The sequence below is a fragment of the Felis catus genome, chromosome A1 (assembly GCF_018350175.1).
Source record: "Felis catus isolate Fca126 chromosome A1, F.catus_Fca126_mat1.0, whole genome shotgun sequence".
In the NCBI taxonomy this organism is placed as follows: domain Eukaryota; kingdom Metazoa; phylum Chordata; class Mammalia; order Carnivora; family Felidae; genus Felis; species Felis catus.
In genome coordinates this window covers 139,486,102-139,506,538 of record NC_058368.1, presented here as the reverse complement: position 1 = coordinate 139,506,538, position 20,437 = coordinate 139,486,102, and the positions used below count along the sequence as shown (strand labels likewise).

At 36.1% G+C, this 20,437-nt stretch overlaps 1 protein-coding gene across 6 annotated transcripts in view; it reads left to right on the top strand.

Annotated features, from left to right (window-relative positions):
* ANKRD31 (ankyrin repeat domain 31) overlaps positions 1 to 20,437 on the top strand; it is a 138,044-nt gene that overhangs the window by 15,542 nt on the left and 102,065 nt on the right. For 4 of the 6 annotated variants that reach the window (XM_045062118.1, XM_045062113.1, XM_045062116.1 and 1 more), the window contains exons 3-6: positions 3,549 to 3,655; positions 4,821 to 4,861; positions 9,796 to 9,872; positions 12,016 to 12,059. In XM_045062118.1, coding sequence (XP_044918053.1) covers positions 3,549 to 3,655; positions 4,821 to 4,861; positions 9,796 to 9,872; positions 12,016 to 12,059 — 269 coding nt within the window. Of the gene's footprint in view, positions 1 to 3,548; positions 3,656 to 4,820; positions 4,862 to 9,795; positions 9,873 to 12,015; positions 12,060 to 19,148; positions 19,729 to 20,437 lie in introns of those variants that run through there. The other 2 variants (XM_045062121.1, XM_045062123.1) reach the window with 2 other exon arrangements.

Here is a 20,437-nt window from a genome sequence, read left to right as displayed (position 1 = left end):
TTCCATTCCTCCCACCCCTTTCCCTTCTGGCAACCATCAGTTTCTTCTCTGTATTTACAGGTCAGATTCACCTTTTCTGTGTGTATTTATTTGTTTTGTTTTTTAGACTCCACATATGAGTGAAACCATATGGTATTTGTCTTTCCTAGTCTGACTTATTATACACTATTAGCAAAGTAGCAGAAAGAAACTAAGAAAACAATCCTATTTACAACTACAGCAAAAAGAGTAAAATACCTAGGAGTAAATTTAACCAAGGAGATGAAAGAAGTATACTCTGGAATCACACAAACAAGTGGAAAGATACTCCATGCTCATGGATTGGAAGAATTAATATTGTTAAAACACCCGTATGATCCACAGACATCTACAGATTCAGTGAATCCCTATCAAAATACCAACAACATTTTTTCACAGAACTGGAACAAATTATACTAAAATTTGTATGGAACCACAAAAGAGCTCAAATAGCCAAAGAAGTCTTGAGAAAGAAGAACAAAGCTGGAGGTATCACAATCCCAGATTTCAAGATACACTGCAAAGCTGTAGTAATCAAAACAGGATGGGTACCGGCACAAAAGATTACTGCAGCGGAATAGAGAACCCAGAAATAAACCCACACTTATGAGGCCAATTAAACTATGACAAATTAGGAAGAATATGCAGTGGGGAAAAGATAGTCTTTTCAATAAATGGTGCTGGGAAAACTAGACAGCTATAAGCAGAACAATGAAATTAGACCAGTTTCTTACACCATATACAGAAATAAATTCAAATGAATTAAAGACATATATGAGACTTGAAACCATAAAAATTCTAGAAGAGATCACAGGTATCAGCCCTAGCAACATTTTTCTAGCTAGTTGTCTCCTAAGGTAACAGAGATAAAAACAAAAATAAACTGTTAGGACTACATCAAAAGAAACCATCAACAAAAGAAAAAGGCAACCCACGGAACTGGAAAAAATATTTGCAAATGCTATCTCTGATAAGGCGTTAATTTACAAAATATATAAAGAACTTAAACAACTCAACACCTAAAAGAGCAAATAACCCAAGTAAAAAATAGGCAGAGGACTCGAACTGACATTTTTAAAAAAGAAGACATACAGATGGCCAACAGACGTATGTCTTTTGCTAAGTATCGCTAATCATCAGGGAAATGCAAGTCAGAATCACAATGAGATTTTACCTTAGACCTGTCAGAATAGCTAAAATCAAAACAACAAGAAATAACAAGTGTTGGTGAGGATATAGAGAAAAAGCAACCCTTGTGCACTACTGGTAGGAATGTAAATTGGTACAACCACAATGGAAAACAGTGTGGAGGTTCCTCAAAAAATTAAAAATAGTAATGCCATATGACCCAATAATTCCACTACTGGACATTCACCCAAAGAAAATAAAAGCCCTAATTTTAAAAGACATATGTACCCTTATACTTATTACAGCATTATTTATAGTAGCCAGGATATGAAGTAACCTAAGTGTTCATTGATAGAAAAATGGATAAAGGAGTTGTGGTATATATACACAGCAGAGCAGTACACAGCTATAAGAAAGAAAGCTCATACCAGTTGCAACATGTGGATGGTCCTAGAGGGGATTATGCAAAGTGAAATAAGTCAGACTGAAAAAGACAAATACAATATGGTTTCATTGATATGTAGTGCATATATTTTTAAAAAATACCTTTCACCTACCACTTTTCTATACTTCCTGGGTCCACTTCTAGGTTTGTTTGTTTGTTTGTTTGTTTGTTTGTTTTAGAGAGAAAGCACACATGTGAGCATGGGAAAGGCAGAGGGAGAGAATCTTAAGCAGGCTCCATGCCCAGAGCGGAGGCCAATGCGGGGCTCAGTCTTACAACTGTGAGAGGATGACCTGATCCGAAATCAAGAGTTGGTCGCTTAACCGACTGAGCCACCCAGGCACCTTCTAGGTCAATTTAAATACTTCTAGAAAAATTCGTCACCAATCATCACTGTTCAAAAAGAGCAATTCTGCAGTAGCTGTTTAAGTGGTAGATTATTTTCTTCTGTGCTTTCTTCTTGTGAACCATTTTTAATTTTTATGGATATCTGAAAATAGGTATGGAAAAGAAGAAAAGTTTCTTTTTTTAAAATGTTATTTAAGAGAGAGAGAGAGAGAGAGAGAGAGAGAGAGCACATGCAAGCCAGTGGGGGAGGCAGAGAGAGAGAGGGAGAGAGAGAATTCCAAGCAGGCTCCATGCTATCAGCCCAGAGCCTGATGCAGGGCTCAGTCCCACAAACCATGAGATCATGACATGAGCTGAGGCCAAGAGTTGGGCACTCAATCTGTTGAGCCCTCCAGGTACCCTGCCACTGTTTAAAATACCATTATTGTGGGGGCAGATACATTGTAGGGCGCATATATATATATATATATATATATATATATATATATATCTTTCCACTTTTTTTGTTTCTTTGATCTCTTTGGCTCTTTTTACTGCTGTGCCATCACTGCATTATTTTATCAACCTCGGTTTTAAGTACATTTCTGTATCTGGTAGGGAAGATACCTTCCCACAGAGAGTAGCTGGCCATAGCGTTCATCCTGAGCTCCTTGGTACAAACAGCAAGCTCAGTGAAGTGTGAGACCCACTGAGAGCTTCCAGTGTACCCTCTTCAATCTTTTTGTTGGATTTGCTCTGAGCTGGGTGGTTTTCTGAGATTCTGATGGAAGAAATCCAAATAGTTACTTCTGAAGGAGCCCCTCCTTTTCCTTTGTTGAGTGACATACTGTTTACCAATGTTTGGTTTCCCTTTTTTAAAAAAATGTTTATTTTAAGAAAGAGATGGGATCCATGCACGTGCATGTGAGTACAGAAGTGGGAAAGGGGCAGAGAGAGAGAGAGAATCCCAATCAGGCTCTGCGTTGTCAGCACAGAGCCCAACGTGGGGCTTGATCCCACAAACCACGAGATCATGACCTGAACTCTGGCTCAAGAGTCAGATGCTCAACCAACTGATCATTCAGGCACCTCTGGTTTCCCTTTAACACATTCTCATTTTGATCCTTGGTGGGTATATTTCATTTTTTCTCATTGCTGCTTCAGATTTTATTTAAAAAAAAAAAAACTCCTTTGTTTGGATTCTTTTCAGGAACTAAGAAGAGATGAAAAGTTAAAATAGGAGCTCAATTTCCCATCTTAAAAACACAAAACTCTGTTTTTGTATTTTATACTAGCATTACAAGTTTTTAAAAATGACCTAAAATGAAATTTTAAAAAAAGAAAATACTCCTTCTAGTGGGGCTTAAGTCTGTATATTGTCCTTACTTATCCTTTGCATTCATTCATCCTGAAACAATAAATATCAAGTGTTGTTTTATTCCAGTGTAGTATATATGTTTCTTTGAAATTAATAACTTAAAAACTTTGATATACAGAAGTGGCAGTTAGGAAATTACAATCCACAAAATAAATTTAAATGACATTTTGTAGTTTCTATAAAATCATAGAGCTGTTGCCAAAGCAGAGCAATGAGACTATTTTCAAAGGATTTATGATTGTTTCATTCTAGGCAAACTTTCTCCTGAGATTCAACTTGGGTTTAAACTGAGAGATAATCCCCAAGAGCAAATGAGTAAAAGTAAGATAATGCCTCTTAATGACAAGGCAGTCTTACAGGTAGGTAGCATGTTGATTAAATACATACTTATTACAAATTGGAAATGCTATCTCAAAGAGTGACAAATTACTAATGATTAATTCCTTTTGTCTGTTATTTTCTTTCTTTCTTCCCTTGCTCAGTTTTTTACCATTTCTTAGCCAGTCATTCTGTTTCTTTGTTGTAACTTTGGTGAAAGCCTTATTTATTTATTTATTTATTTATTTATTTATTTATTTATTTTTATTAAAAAAATTTTTTGTTAACATTTATTTATTAATGAGAGAGAGAGAGCATGAGCAGGGGAGGGGCCGAGAGATGGGGAGACACAGAATCTGAAGCAGGCTCCAGGTTCTGAGCTGTCAGCACAGAGCCCGACACAGGGCTCAAACTCACAAACCACGAGATTATAACCTGAGCCAAAGTCAGACGCTCAACTGACGCGGACGCTCAACCGACAGAGCCACCCAGGCGCCGCAAGCCTTTTTTTTTTAAAGGGGGATGTTGAAAATGTCTCATTTCTTCCTCTCTTTACTTTCCTTATCTATCTCTCTTTCATGTGGAACTTCTGGGTATATACCCAGAATAAGTGAAAGCAGTGACTCCAAAATATATTTGTACATCCATGTTCACTGAAACATTATTCAAGTAGCCAAAAGGTGATAGTAGCACAAGCATCTGTCAACAGTTGAGTGGATAAACAAAATGTGGTACATACATAAAGTGGAATTAAAAAAGAAGGAGATAGTGATTCATGGTACAGCATGGGTTAACCTTGAAGACATGATAAGTGAAATAAGTTCAGACACAAAAGAACAAATATTATATGGTTCGTTTTATATTAGGTACTTAGTTTCAGAGCGACAGAAAGTAGAAGGGTAGGTACCAGGGGTTGGGAGAGGGGTGAATGGAGAGTTAGTACTTCATAGGTATCGAGTTTCAGTTGAAAAAGATGAAAAAGTACTCTAGCTGGATGTCGATGATGGTTGTACAACAGTGTGCACAAAATGCCACAGAACTGTATGTATAAAATGGTTATGATGGTGAATTTTGTGTTTACATATATATTTTACCACAACAAAAAATGCTAAGAAACAATAACATAAGATTATTTTAAATGTTAAATTTTTAGTTCTTGTATTAGCATTTATCATTTAGAAACAAAATCTTCCCCCCCGCCCCCAGCAACCTCAAGATGAAATGGAACAAAGTCAAGCTCTATTCCAGTAAGTATATTAATTTCTGGCTTTGTTATATTGTAGATTTTTTTTGTAATTTTACACACTAAAACAAGTCTTCATTTTCTCAGGAGTTTTAGAATTATTGTATTTTTTTTTAATGGTTGTCCCTTTAAAAAACAAAATAAAATAAAAACAGAGAGGGAGGCTAACCATAAGAGACTCTTAATTATAGAGAACAAACTGAGGCTTGATGGAGGGAGGTGAGTGGGGAGATGGCCTAAATGGGTGATGGGCATTAAGGAGGGCACTTGTTGGGATGAGCACTGGGTGTTATACGTAAGTGGTGAATCACTTAGATCTACTCCTGAAAGTGTACTCCTGAAAGTGTACTACACTGTACATTAACTAACTTGAATTTAAATAAAATCTTGGAAGGGGCGCCTGGGTGGCTCAGTCGGTTAAGCAGCCGACCTCAGCTCAGGTCATGATCTCGCGGTCCGTGAGTTCGAGCCCCGCGTCAGGCTCTGTGCCGATAGCTCAGAGCCTGGAGCCTGTTTTAGATTCTGTGTCTCCCTCTCTCTCTGCCCCTCCCCCGTTCATGCTCTGTCTCTCTCTGTCTCGAAAATAAATAAACGTTAAAAAAAAAAAACATGTAAAATAAATAAAATCTTGGAAGAAAAACAAATGCCCCTTTAGCAGCATAAGTGTTATTTACAAATATTATAGATAAGTTTCATTTCATGAGGATTGGTTCATATTAAGTTGATTCTCTATTAATGTTATTTAAAAAGTAAATTTATAACAAGACATGAAGGAAGAATTTGTAGACCTTATTGAAATTAGACTTTGTAGAATTATTGTATTTTAAAAGGCTTTATCCTTTCAGTTTTTTTTTTTTTTGAACAATGGTTCGCATGGCACCTGGGTGGCTCAGTCAGTTAAGCATCAGACTGTGGCTCAGGTTATGATCTCACAGTTGGTGAGTTCGAGCCCTGCATCAGGCTCTCTGCTGTCAGCTCGGAGTCCACTCTGTCTCCCTGTCTCTGCCCCTCCTCCATTTGTTGTCTCTCTCCCTCAAAACTAAATAAACATATAAAAAAAAAAAACAACAAAAAACGGTTCTCAAAGTATGGTCTGCAGACCCCTTCAGAGTCCTTGAGACTTTTTCTAGAGGGTCTGTGAGATCAAAACTATTTTCATGGGAACCTGGGTGGCTCAGTTGGTTGAACATCTGACTCTTGATTTCAGCTGAGGTCATGATCTCATGGTTCCTGAGATTGAGTCCTGCATCAGGCTCCGCACTGAAGCTCCGAGCCTGCTTGGGATTCTCTTTTTCTTCACTTCTCTTATCTCTTCCCCTGATTGTGCTCTCTCTCTCTCTCTCTCTCTCAAAAGAAATAAACTTAAAAAAATTTTTAAAAAGGCATTTTCATAATAATACTAACACATTATTTGCCTCTTTCATAGTATTGCCATTTGCACATACAGTGCTAAAGTAAGTGGTGGGTAAAATGCTGGAGCCTTAGTAAGAATCAGGGCAGTGGCACCCATTAGTATTAGTAGTCACTGTAATTTTCACTCCCATGAACTAGCATTTAAAAAAGAAAAGGAAGAAAACACCCAGCTTCACTTAATGCATTTGATGAAGCAGAAAGGTTATTGTTTTATTGAATTCCTACCCTTGAATATATATCTTCTTGATGTGTTGTGCAATGATGGGAAAGTATGCTTAAGTACTTCTGTGCATACTGAAGCATGATAGTTGTCTTAAGAACACTTGTGCATTTGTTCGAGTTATAAACATTGTAAGAAAATTAGCTCACTTTTTCTTTGAACTTGGAAGAATAATTGACAGACAAAATAACATTCATACTTGGGTATATGGCAGACATCGTCTTGAAAATGAATGAAGTAAGCCAGTCACTTCAAGGAAAAGCTTATGATATTTGTTGCCAATGAAAAAGTTCTAGCTTTCAAGTGAAAATTAGAGGTTAGGAAAACTTGTTTTTACCACCTCAACCTTGATGGCTTCCCAGTACTTAAAATTTTCCAGTGAGATCAGTGGTAATATTTATAAAAGTGATCTTTCTGATTTTTAATAATCTGTCAGTATAAGGAAGATCTGCATAACTCAGTGAATTAGTATTTTCTAAAAGACAAATGCATAATGTCACAAAATCACATGCAGGTGAAAGATCCATTCAAAGTGCAAATAGACCAATGGGTTATAATGTGACAGAATACAAAAAGTTCATTGGTGTTTCAATTTCTACATTTCCAGTTCACCTGTAAAGTTATTCCTTTTAGAGTTTTGGTGTGATACTAGAGTTATCCAAAAAGACTACTAAAATACTCCTTCCTTTTCCAAGTGCATACCTGTATGAGGCCAGATTTTTGTTATATACTTCAAATAAAACAGTATTTGTATGGTGGGGCGCCTGGGTGTCTCAGTTGGTTGAGTGTTTGACGCTTGATTTCGGCTCAGATCATAATTCCAGGGTCATGGCAAGCCCCAGGTCAGGCTCTGTGCTGAGCATGGAGCCTATTTGAGACATTCTCTCTCTCTCTCTCTCTCTCTCTCTCTCTCTCTCTCTCTCCCTCTCCCTCTCCCTCTCCCTCTCCCTCTCCCTCCCTCCCTCCCTCCCTCCCTCTCTTTCTCTCTCTCGCTCTCGCTCTCGCTCTCGCTCTCGCTCTCGCTCTCTCTCCCCCTTGCCCCTTTCCTCCCCACCCCCAGATCTCTCTCTCTCTCTCAAAACAAAGAACTAAAAAAACAACGCTTGGCAAAAAATTGAATGCAGTAGCAGATAATGAGATGACAACTGGCTTATATGAAGCCATAATTTTTTCAAAATGTTAAATAATGCCACATTTTCATTTTGAAAAATATAATAAATTTTCATAAAATTATATTAACGTTACTGGATTATTGTTATTTTTATTTTTATTTATTTTTAATTTTATTTTTTTTATGTTAATTCCAGTATAGTTAACATACGGTGTTATATTAGTTTCAGGTATATGATGTAGTGATTCAGCAATTCTGTATCTTACTCAGTGCTCATCGTGATAAATGTGCTTTCACTGTTATTTTTAAGTTAATGATTATTTTTTAAAATTTCTCTATTTTAAATTATACATAAATATAAGTATATATTTTAAATATATATATTATATATAAAATAATTATATAAATATATTTACAAATAAATATAAAATTATAAAAATTGTATTAAGTAAATATAATACATTGCACATAAATAAAAGCCATTTGAGTTTCACAGTAATTTTTAAGAGTGTAAAGGAGACCAAAGAACAAAAAGTTTGAGAACCACCCTATTAAAATAACTCTATTATTGAATATATTAGCACTGTAAGTTCATCTACAGAAATGGAGGAAGAAAGAAGACTAGGTAAGGCTAACACAGCATCCATGCCCTAGAGACCCATTGTTAACATTTTGGTACATTTTATTTTAGGCTTTTTTATAGTTTTACTTCTGTTTATATATTTTTGCAAAATTAGAGTCATTCTATAATTTTTTGTTTCCTTTTTAAAAATTTTTAGTAATTATCAAATTATTTTCTTATGTGATTAATATTATTTAAAAACATGAATTTTGGTGACCTCACAATATTTCACTGTATAACTTGACTGTATACTAATAATGCGTTTAATTATTCCTCTGTTAGACATGTACATTATTTGCTCTGTTACTTAATATAAATAACTATTTTTTAATAATTTAGTTGAAAGTTTGCTCTATTTTCAGACTTATGTCTTAAATTCTCCTTTGTAATTAAGGAAAAACATTCGCTCGTTGACTCAGACTATGATTTTATTTTGTTTTAAGTCAGCTTGTTCTTCTCAAAGAATCACATTTTAGGGGAAAAAAATCAACATTCATTCCTATTTGCCTCATAGAAATTATTCTGTATGAGCAGCTTCAGTTCCATTTTCAAGGTAGCGTATATTGATCACTTCTGTTTTTAGACAGGAGAGAGTGTTCAATTAATTATTCTTGCTTAGGCTTCAAGTAACCATGCCTGATGTGTAAAACTTCTCTCAAAACAGCTGGAACAAGAGGGTTTTGTTCTTTTTTTTTTTTTTTTTTTTTTTAATTTTTTTTTTTCAACGTTTATTTATTTTTGGGACAGAGAGAGACAGAGCATGAACGGGGGAGGGGCAGAGAGAGAGGGAGACACAGAATCGGAAACAGGCTCCAGGCTCTGAAACATCAGCCCAGAGCCTGACGTGGGGCTCGAACTCACGGACCGTGAGATCGTGACCTGGCTGAAGTCGGACGCTTAACCGACTGCGCCACCCAGGCGCCCCGGTTTTGTTCTTTTTTTAAGAGAGGTATCTTGATTGCCTTTGTGTAGTAAATTAGATTAAGGAAAAAATAATTGACTGCTTTTCTTCAGTCAACTTTTAATTATCCCAGGGCAGATGATAAAATTGCAGGGTAGCATGACTCCTATTTTGCTTTCAATCTCTTTCCATCAATATTTTATATGTGTTCTTTGCCTACTGTGAAATACAAGATATTATAAATATCTGAGAATTTTCTCATTAGTGACTTTCACTTACATTTAAAACTATAATGACAAGCTTTCAGTGTATTGTAGGATTTCGATAACCGAGATACATAAACCAGGACCAATTTTTCTCCCCCACTATCCCTATTTGGTACTGTCATCCCAAAGTGACTTCTACATCTAAATGTAAGGTTATCATGTTTACACTCCTGAACTTCACCATTAAGTTTTCAGCTTGTTCATTTTTGTAAATACTTGAAGTGTAAATGTTAGCAAATTGGTAGTAATTGTAAAAGTAATTAAAATGATGGAGCAAAAAAAATCATGCAATTTTGAAATTCCTTTAAATGAAAAAAAAAAGTTTAAATTGTATTTGAATGAGAAAGTGTTCTTTTCTTAACGTTTCAAAATTTGTATCTATTTATTAATTGATTGATTTTTTAGGCATAGAAAAAGTTTTCCAGTGGTCACTGAATCATTTCCCCAGGCTGAACTTTCACTGAACCACCGAAGCATTCAAGGTATGTTTTTATGGGTAGAGTCATACAAAGTAAATTTTTCTTTGCCTAAAAATAGAAGGCTTAGTTAGATATGGATTTATTTGCGTTAATGGCTCTCAGAAGGCCAAATGAGTAGGAAGTTAAAAGTGTGGGAAATGCAAGACATTTGGCCTTCTGAAAGCCACGCATGCCATATGATGCTGTTGCTATCTGTGCATTCTTACCACCACCCTCACTGAACTTCTGAGTTGCAAGCCTTTAAAAGTGCCATGGGCACCAGGATTTTGACTTCGTGGTTTTTCTTGCTGCCATGAAGCTGCTGTGACTAGATGCTCCTTTTCCCTTCTGGCACTTCACTGCAACTCCCTCATCCTTTTATTCCTTTCAGAGTGTTCAGAACAGGAAGCTCATTTTATTATCATTCTAGACTTTAGGTTAAATTACATGTAAGGAAACTATTAAATTGTTAGCTAGTATTGCTAGCTCTGTTCTAATACAATCGTTCAAAAGTAATACTAACCAAATTGTAGAATGATCAAAATAAACAAATTAGTAATTGTTGTAATTGTTTATGAGTTAAAATTTAGCTCCTCTGAGCATTTTCTTCTCATTTGGCACTTTAGAATTCTTTTTTTCTACATTCATGTTACTACTACATTTTGTCTCAAGTGTTAGTAGGAAATGTACAAAATCTTTTAATAATTTATTAAAAGACCAAAACTCCACAAAATTTTTTTAATTTGTAAAAAATGTTTTAAGTAAATTTTGTAGCTAGAAAATGAGAATTTTCTCTAAATAACATTTATTTTTAATATAGTAGTCAAACTAGTATACTATATTTTATTATACCAGCTTGTCAAATTTTAAAAATAGTAAGTATTAGCATAGAAGAATGATCATTTTTGGTGATGAGGTGATTAAAAACAATGTAGAAGGAGGTGGTTTTGAGGATTTGCTTTACAATTTAGAGAAGGCAAAAGTGGATGAAGTCTTTTTCTGTGTTTTTAAACTAACTCCCCAAGGATCAGACAGTTAAAAAAAAAAAAGAGATAATTGAAAATGTATCTATTGTATTACAGTGTTTCTTTCATTTGTGCTAAAATTTTAAACAACTAGAGATAAGATTTTAAATGATAAGATATACACAGTATCATGTATTATCATCATTGCTTGGCACAAAGAATTCTAATGCAAGGATAAGAAGTTATTTATTCATAATAACTTTTTGCTCTTCATCCTGTGAGGGTGTGCAATGCCATGATGTTAGCCTTCCTAGTTGATTTTCATAGCTTTGTCATCATCAAATGGCAAAGGTAAAACAAACAAAACAAAAAAACAGTAAGATGCAGATTTTTGCACCATGTGATAAGCGTATTTATGCTTATTTTTTCCTGAAAAACCTGTGTTGCTTGTGAGGATGCATGGTAAGGTTACCAGACAATTACTTGGATTACGCTGTAGCTCTAGATACTGCCTAATCAAAAGAAACCAGTGAATGACTCAAGCATATGCCTGAAATTCCAAAGAGCCCTAAATTCCTACCTAAGTATGTCAGAGTACTTGGTCCTTGATGGTGAAGGTATGAAGCAAGAGGAATGGAATTTGAGAAATACCTTTTTTCCTGATCCTCCTTCAACTTCACTTGGTATGAATTGCTGAGGGAGCAGAGTGAGGAGGTAAAGGGGAAGTCATATTTAGGACAACCTCCTGATTCCTTTTGGCCCCTACATGGGGTGTTCCTTTACATGCCTAACTTGACAGCATAAATTAATTTATATTCTATTACCCATAATGGAGAAGATCATGACCCTGAGAAAGGAGATAAGATTTTGTGCTCTTTGTACTTACCTATTCTTAGAATCACTCAGCCGAAATAGAGAAGCTAGGTTTTAGCTGAACCAATTCTAAATAATTATAATTTTACCTATCTTCATGTAAAGTAGTATATTTTAAAGAAATGGAAAAAATTTTCTTTTGTTAGTTTATTGCCAGTGTAATGATACTTTTACATCAATAAATAGGTATAATATTTATAAAATATTTTATAAATCACATGAATGTCTGAGGGAGTCATTTCAAGTTACATGATTAAGAAATGCTAAGTGAGAGGGTATGTTTTTAGTGCTTTAATAAAACTGGAGTAAAATGTATGGTTATCTTCTAGGGCCTGAGGCTGAAAATGCTGAAATTTTACCACACCCAGAAAAGGTTGGTTTATATAACAGAGATTGGCTATGCAGATCATGTGTTTAGATTTTTAAAACATTATATTGATTAAAGTTTAGCCATTTAGATTCTTTCCCTCTGTGAGAATATGACTAAACCATTTCAATAAATAGAAATGTATCCTTGTCTAACAACCCCTTCCAGTATTTGTTCTTCCTTTATCTTTAATAGTATTGTCTTGATCTGTGTTTCTTTTTTGTATTTTAATTCCAGTGTCATTAACACAGAGTGTTATATTAGTTTCAAGTGTACAATGTAGTGACTCAAGAACTCTATAAATTACTCAGTGTTAATCAAGATTAAGAATTAAGTGTATTCTTAATCCTCTTCACCTATTTCACCCCTACCCCCATCTCCCTCCCCCCCATAAGCATGTTTGTATTTTATAGTTAACTGTTTTTTGGTTTGTCTCTTTTTGCTTTGTTCATTTGTTTTGTTAAATTCCACATGAGTGAAATCATATGGTATTTGTCTTTGACGGACTTACTTTGCTTAGCATTATACTCTAGATCCATCCATTTATTGCAAATGGCAAGATTTCATTCCTTTTTATGGCTGAGTAATATTCCATTATGTATATACCATTTCTTCTTTATCCATCTATCAATGGACTTGCACTGCTTCTATAATTTGGAATTTCACAATTCGTGAGATCATGACTGGAGTTGATATGAAGAGTCAGTAAGATGCTTAACTGACTGAGCCACCCGGGCACTTCTGTATACATTGTTTATATGTTTTAGATACTAATCCTTTATTGGGTATGTCATTTGCAAATATCTTTTCCCATTCAGTCTTTTAGTTTTGTTGATTGTTAATTGTTGCCTTTGCTGCATAGCTTTTTATTTGTAGTCCCAAGAGTTTATTTTTGCTTTTGTTTCTCTTGCTTTAGGAACCATATCTAGAAAAATATTGCTATGGCTGATATCAGAGACATTCCTGCCTGGGTTCTCTTCTAGGATTTTTATGATTTTAGGTCTCACATTTAGGTTCTTAATCAGTTTTGATTTTATTTTTTGTGTATGGTATCAGTGGTCCAGTTTCATTCTTTTGCATGTAGCTATTCAGTTTTCCCAGCACCATTTTTTGAAGACTTTTTCTCATTTCATTTTTTTGCCTCCTTTGTTGAAGATTAATTGACCATATAATCATGGGTTTATTTCTGGGCTTTCTATTCTCTTTCATTGATCTGTGTGTCTGTTTTTGTGCCAATACCATACTGTTTTGATTATGACAGCTCTGTAGTGTAACTTGAAATTTGGGATTGTGATACTTCCAGCTTTATTTTTCTTTTTCAAGATTGCTTCGGCTATTCAGGGTCTTTTTTTTTTTTTTTTTTTTTTAAATGTATCAATATGGCTTTTAATGAATTTTTATTGTTTGAAGTCAACACCAGTTAATTAAACATCACATAGCTCACATGTGAACTTTTGAAACAAAGTCACTTAAGGACTACCTGTTTTTAAAAACGTAATATAAAAAATAGGTCCTTCCAAGCACTATTTCTGATAAAAAAGTGTGTGTGAACTTGTTTACATTTTAGGACCTGTGGAGATTTGCTTATCACTGTGTATACTGGTTAACCTGATTATCTGCCACCAGCCTAGGATGAAAAATGAAATGTGAGAAATCCAAAAGTTATTAACTTTGGAATGAAGATGGCTATTTGGGGTCTTTTGTGGTTCCATACAAATTTTAGGTTTATTTGTTGTAGTTCTGTGGAAAATGCTGTTGGTATTTTGATAGGGATTGCATTAAATATGTATATTGCTTAGGGTAATAAGGGCATTTTAACAATATTTGTTCTTCCTATCCATCAGCATGGAATGTCTTTCCATTTTTTTGTGTTGTTTTCAATTTATTTTATCAGTGCTTTATGGTTTTCAGAGTATAGGTCTTTTACCTCCTTGGCTAGGTTTATTCCTAGGTATTTTACTCTTTTTGGTGCAGTTGTAAATAGGATTGTTTTCTTAATTTCTCTTTCTGCTTCTTTATTATTAGTTAATGGAAATGCAATGGATTTCTGTATATTAATGTTTTATCCTGCAACCTTCTGAATTATTAGGTCTGGTAGTTTTTTGGTGAAGTCTTTAGGTTTTTCTAAATATAGTATCATGTCATCTACAAATAGTCAAAGTGTTACTTCTTCCTCCCAGTTGGGATATCTTATTCTTTTTTGTTATCTGATTGCTGTGGCTAGGACTTCCACTAATAAAAGTGGTGAGAGTGGGGATCCTTGTCTCATTCCTAACCTAGGTGAGTATGGCATCAGCTGTGGGTTTTCCTATATGGACTTTATTATGTTGAGGTATGTTCCCTCTAAACCGACTTAGTTGAGGATTTTTATCATGAGTAGGTGTTGTACTCTGTCAGATGTTTTTTCTGCATTGATTGAAATGATCATATGGTTTTTATCCTTTCTCTTGTTAATGTGATATATCATGTTGATTGTTTTGTAAATACTGAACCACCCCTTGCATCCTGGGAATAAATCCCACTTGACTGGGGTGAATGATTTTTTAATGTATTGTTAGGTTCAGTTTGCTAACATTTTATTGAGGATTTTTGCATTTGTGTTCATCAGAGATACTGGCCTGTCATTTTTTTTTGTGATGTCTTTATCTGGTTTGGGTATCAGGTTAATACTGGCCTCTTAGAATTAATTTGATAGCTTCCCTTCCTCTTCATTTTTTAGAATAGTTTGAGAACAATAGATATTAATTATTCTTTTTTTTGATGTTTATTTATTTTTGAGAGAGAGAAAGAGAGAGAGTGACAGAGTATAAGTGGGGGAGGGGCAGAAAGAGGGAGGCACAGAATCTGAAGTAGGCTCCAAGCTGCAAGCTGTAGTCTGCCCCTCACCCACTACTGGGGCTGCATTTAGACTGGTGTATGTTGTGGTTTTTCTTTCTCCCTGGGGCAGGAGTCTCTTTTGAAGTGGTGCTGGCCCCTGTCAGGGCAGCTTGTACGGAGTCTTAATTGCATCTCTTTGGATGGGCTGTGACTGAGAGCTTTTTGGAGGGGGTGGATCCAAAAAGTGCTTAGTGGTGGGACCACAGTGTTACCAAGATTTGCTCCCAGTCCTGTACAGGTGGGGACCAAGCCTGGTAGGGTTGGAAGGGAGGATCCATAAAATCCATGGGAGCAGGTGTATTGTTAGAAGGTAGGTAGCAACTGTCTGTATCCCACTGGTCCCCCTATATGGCCAGGTGTTTAGTATGGGGAAGGAAATGGCACCTGCCAGCTACTTTGTTCCTGGAGAAGTCTTCCAGCTATCCCTGCACCTCTGGCACACATTCTGAGATGAGTAAACAAATTCCCCACCCCTGTTCCCCAAGTATTTTCCAAACTGCTGCTTCTATGGTATATCTCTGTAGGCTGTTTTTTTGTGCTGTCTCTGTAAGTGTGGGGACTTAGTTTCCTTTTACCCTCCTGGCTCTCCAAGAGGTGAGCCTATTGATTTTTAAAGTTCTAGGTTTTAAGTCCCACTGGTTGTGAAAACCCATGAAATTCAGCCCCTCTGGTTTTCAAAGCCAAACGTTACAGGGATTTATTTTACCTGGGTCCCTTCCCGTCAGTGTGATGGTATGTTTCTCTCCTCTCTTCATCCCCTGGAGTTCTTCCCTCCATCCCCTGGAGTTCTTCCCTCAGGGAAGGTTCCTCAGGTCTGTTTAGCTCCCCACTGCATCTCTGTCTTTCCTATACTCTTCAGTGTGGCCTCTTCTCTATATTTACCTATGGAGTTTGTCCTGCCAGTCTTTGGGTCGTTTTCTGAGTTATTTACTCTGATGTGTTATCTAGTTGTATCTGTGGAATGAAGTGAGCTTAGGGTCTTTCTATTCTGCCATCTTCCTTATACTGTATATTGATCTGTGTTTCTTACCCAGCATTATTAGTCTCTTACCGTTTATCTAGAGGAGAAGTATGTAACTTATTATCAAACTAATTGCTGAGATGGTGTAGCAGAAATGCCTTCTGTTTGTGTGTTACCCCAGTTCCTTCAATATTTCCTGCTAGATACTGTTTCCCATCTTCAGTCGCTAATCACTAACCATGTGTTGAGTGCTTGTTTTGGCTTTGTTTTCTGCTGAGTGCCATGGGGAATCAGAGAACTGTAAGACTGACTCTGCCCACAACAGACTCAAGTAGTCAAGGACCTCCCCAGGTCCACCCTGCCATACTTGTACCTTATTTTATCTCACCTATATGTTATACATTACCATCTCCGTGCTTTTGTTTAAGTCAGGAGCCAGAAAGCAAGGGAAAGAACATAACATTTGGAACCAGATAGTGTGTGTTTCAAGGACAAGTGTGTCCATTTACGTGTGTAAAATACCAGTAGCAATATGTTTCACAAGATTACTGTGAGGACTGAGAGCAATGATAGTTCGTGGTGTCTGGCACCTAGGTGGTACTTAATATGTGTTTTTCCCTTCTTTAAATCCTTCACAAATTAATTTCTGGTTCAAGTCCTTTCTCCTGTGTGGATCTGTCTCAGATGACTCTGGTAATCTTGACCAAAGTAATGGCTCCCTCTTAAGCATTCGTTATTCACTGACTATGTCAGCATTTTTCAGTCACTTGCATCCTATGACATTAGTAGATGAGATCTTGAGAAAAAGGATATTTGTGAACAAAAAAATTTGGAGAACCTATATCCTAAAGTCTCCTCAGAGATTTTAATGCACATGCTCTGAAAAGTCTTATGGTAAAGAAACCTGCTTAACTTTGTTTAACCAACCATTCTTCAAGCAGTCATGAGAACCCTCTTCTACCTTCTGGTTTTTTCCCCCAGAAAACTTCTTGTAACACTAGGCTCTTTTGTTTATGCCATTCATTTGAATTCATAAAGTGTTTTTGACATTGTTTATACTTTATTTGATGTCTTTGTGTTTATGCCTTCAATCTCCATTTAGAAATTAAGTTCCTTTAGGGCAGAGTCCAACATATGTACTTTATTATATCTATGACTTTATTTTTTAATTCTTCTTATTATTTTTTAATATTTATTTATTTTGGGAGAGCGCAAGCAGGGAAGGGGCAGTGAGAGGGGGACAGAGGATCTGAAGTGGCCTCTGTGCCTACAGGCTGACAGCAGCAAGCCCAATGCTGGGCTCGAACTCACGAAGCTCAAGATCATGACCTGAGCCAAAGTCAGATGTGCAACTGACTGAGCCACCCAGGTGCTCCAATGACCTTGAATTTAGTAGATATAAGGCCTTCAAATAGGAATGAGACCTTGTACTGTGACTTAAAGAATGGATAGGATCTGGGTTCTTGAATTTTTTCTAAATTCCTTTTACTTTTGTGAGCAAATTATAGTTTACTAATAAATAAATGTCTTCTTAAACTCTGTATGCTGTTTACAGAGAAGTTAAATGGTGGCAGTTGGAAAGGATGGGAAGAATAAAATGGTTTTCACTTCTCTTATTCAAATCAAATCAGAACATTGGAGGGCTTACAAATTACAATGCATTCTATTAGAGTGCTGGTCATTGGAAGGTGGATTTGATTTTTAGAAATAGCCAAAAGTCATTGAAACTCATTCTGTTACTTAGGGTCAAGCAAATTAACAGTTTTTAATGGTTAGAAAAAAGTGCAGTGTCTTTAAAGTATTGAGACATTTTTTTGAGTGGCTTATCAATATTTTTTGAAACCAATTTAAAAAGAGGAAGTCTAATGATATTTTGAACATTGGAAAAACTATAAGAATAGGTATAACCTATTAAGATGATGCCTTTGGGGGCACCTGGGTGGCTCATTCGGTTAAGCGGCCGACTTCGGCTCAGGTCATGATCTCGCGGTCCGTGAGTTCGAGCCCCGCATTGGGCTCTGTGCTGACAGCTCAGAGCCTGGAGCCTGTTTCAGACTCTGTGTCTCCCTCTCTCTGACCCTCCCCCGTTCATGCTCTGTCTCTCTATCTCAAAAATCAATAAACGTTGAAAAAAAATTTTAAGATGATGCCTTTGAAAAATAATAGTCACTTAAAAATATAAGCTTTGTTTTATGTGTTTAAATCAACCACAGTTGATTTATACCTGGGGCTTTTAATATTTACATAGAACCATGTCTTTATTTCTTCTCTGTTTTCCTCTGACCTTTTGTCATTTGGCCTTTTATTTCACATTTACATATTCATACTGAGGTGGGGAATAAAAAGTAGGTGAAACTACACCAAATTTATTACTGGTTATTGATCTTTAAAAAATTTAGTAGTGGGGCACCTGGGTGGCTCAGTCGGTTAAGCGGCCAACTTCGGCCCAGGTCATGATCTCGCGGTCCGTGAGTTCGAACCCCACGTCGGGCTCTGTGCTAACAGCTTAGAGCCTGGAGCCTGTTTCAGATTCTGTGTCTCCCTCTCTCTTACCCTCCCCCGTTCATGCTTTGTCTCTCTCTGTCTCAAAAGTAAATAAACGCTAAAAAATAAAAATAAAAAAAAATTTAGTAGTGATTAAGGGGCTCATGATCTGTTAAGCATCTGACTTCAGCTCAGGTCATGATCTTGAGTTTGAGCCCCATGTTGGACTCTCTGCCATCAGTACAAAGATTGCTTCAGATCCTCTGTTCCCCTCTTTCTCTGCCCCTTCCCTGCTCTTTCTCTCTTAAAAATAAATAAACATTATAAGTAAATAAAATTTCAATGTTATTTTAGACAAAGGAGAATTTTATGGTTATTAACTCCAGTGAATTTTTGAGATCAGTTTCTAATTTAACTATACATGCCATCTCTGCCTCTTCTCTTAAGCACAGATAATTTAATCTTAGCTAAACAAATAATTGGCATCTATAATTATGACCCATCCATTTTTACTCTTGGTCCACTGTAGATGCATTCAGAGTCATTAGTGATTTGGCATAGGAAATTAGTAAAGAGTGTTTTTATTTATGGAAGCGGAAGGAAATTGTTGAAACTTTTTAGTGGTAATTTCCCAAGATGATAAACTAGAAAACTATGAAGTTTTAATATTTTATATATGCTATAATGATGGAATTCCTATTTGGAACACACAGGAACTAAGCACAGACAGAGACTCTCCTGAAATTCTCACGTACTGCTCTTAGAGTATCCAGTGTGGTGGTTGTAAAGGAGAAATCGTTAATAGAGCCAGAGAAGATCTTAGCAGTACCAAATATGTTTTCTGAGTCTAGAAATGAAGCCATGTCGACTATGAATTCTGAAGAAACCAAAGATGAAGAAAGCTCTCTTAAAACATTTGTGTCTACCTTAGAAAGGTCACTCACATCACCAGAAATCACTCAGGAGGAAAGACTATTTGAAATAATGAGTGATTTCGATCCTAAAGAGTTGACCAACCCATTGAGCAAGTCTCCAAGTTCCATATCAGTGTCTTTGACATGTCACAGAGATTTACTAAAAAACACAAAGGATAATGCATTGCCAACTGAATTGTTAGCAGCCTTAAACACATTATCAGAAGCCACTGTGGGATCCATCTGTCACAAAACAGAGGGAGGCAGCAGTCTCACTGCTGGAAATGAATGTTTAGGAGTGGAGCCCAAGATGTCTTAGACCGGTGAAGATTGTATACAAATAACAGAGATGAACTTGGAGTCTCTTTGTTCTCCTCGGCTTTTTGACCAAGATTCTAAGTTAGCTGAGCTGCAGGACAAGCATCTTTCACTGCAGCATGTAAGTGCAAGTATGAGTCTGTCATTTTGCCTTTTATAATGACCTTTGGCAAGTCTTCATTGCCCATATACTTTATTTTAAATTCATATTTTCTACCCAAATATCAATGCTCAGAAGATGCTTTTGAATTTAAAGTATAAACTGATCTTTCTAGAGATGCCTGGGATAGACTTTTCAAGGCGTCTAAATGTCAAAATATATAAGTTTCTCACCAAAAGATCTGAGAAGCCGTATCATTATATTGCTTGTATTTTTGAAGGAAATAATTTACCAGAATTTTTCCCATTAGCTCAGAAAATCACTATGTCTCCCTGGGTGTGGAGTAGAGATGAGATATTGCACATTAATTTCTGGTTAAGGATAGAACATATGTGGTTGAGCTTCCAAGAGAGGGAAAAGTTATGCGTGGCTTCAGCAGAACTTTGAAGTCTGTGTCTGAGGATCCTGTGAAGTGGTGCAATTCCTTGGGTTTAGAATCCCTGCAGTATTATGCCTGGAGGCCCTGCAGTGGGCTACCGCTTGCCAAGTCTCTTTTTTATGTTGACAGGTTTTTTACTTTTTAAAGAAAATGTTTTTCCTGACTGCATTAGTAATGCATCCTGATTATAAAGAAAAATCAAATATTACAGCAATACATAATAATAATAATAATAATAATAATAATAAGAAGAAGAAGAAGAAGAAGAAGAAGAAGAAGAAGAAGAAGAAG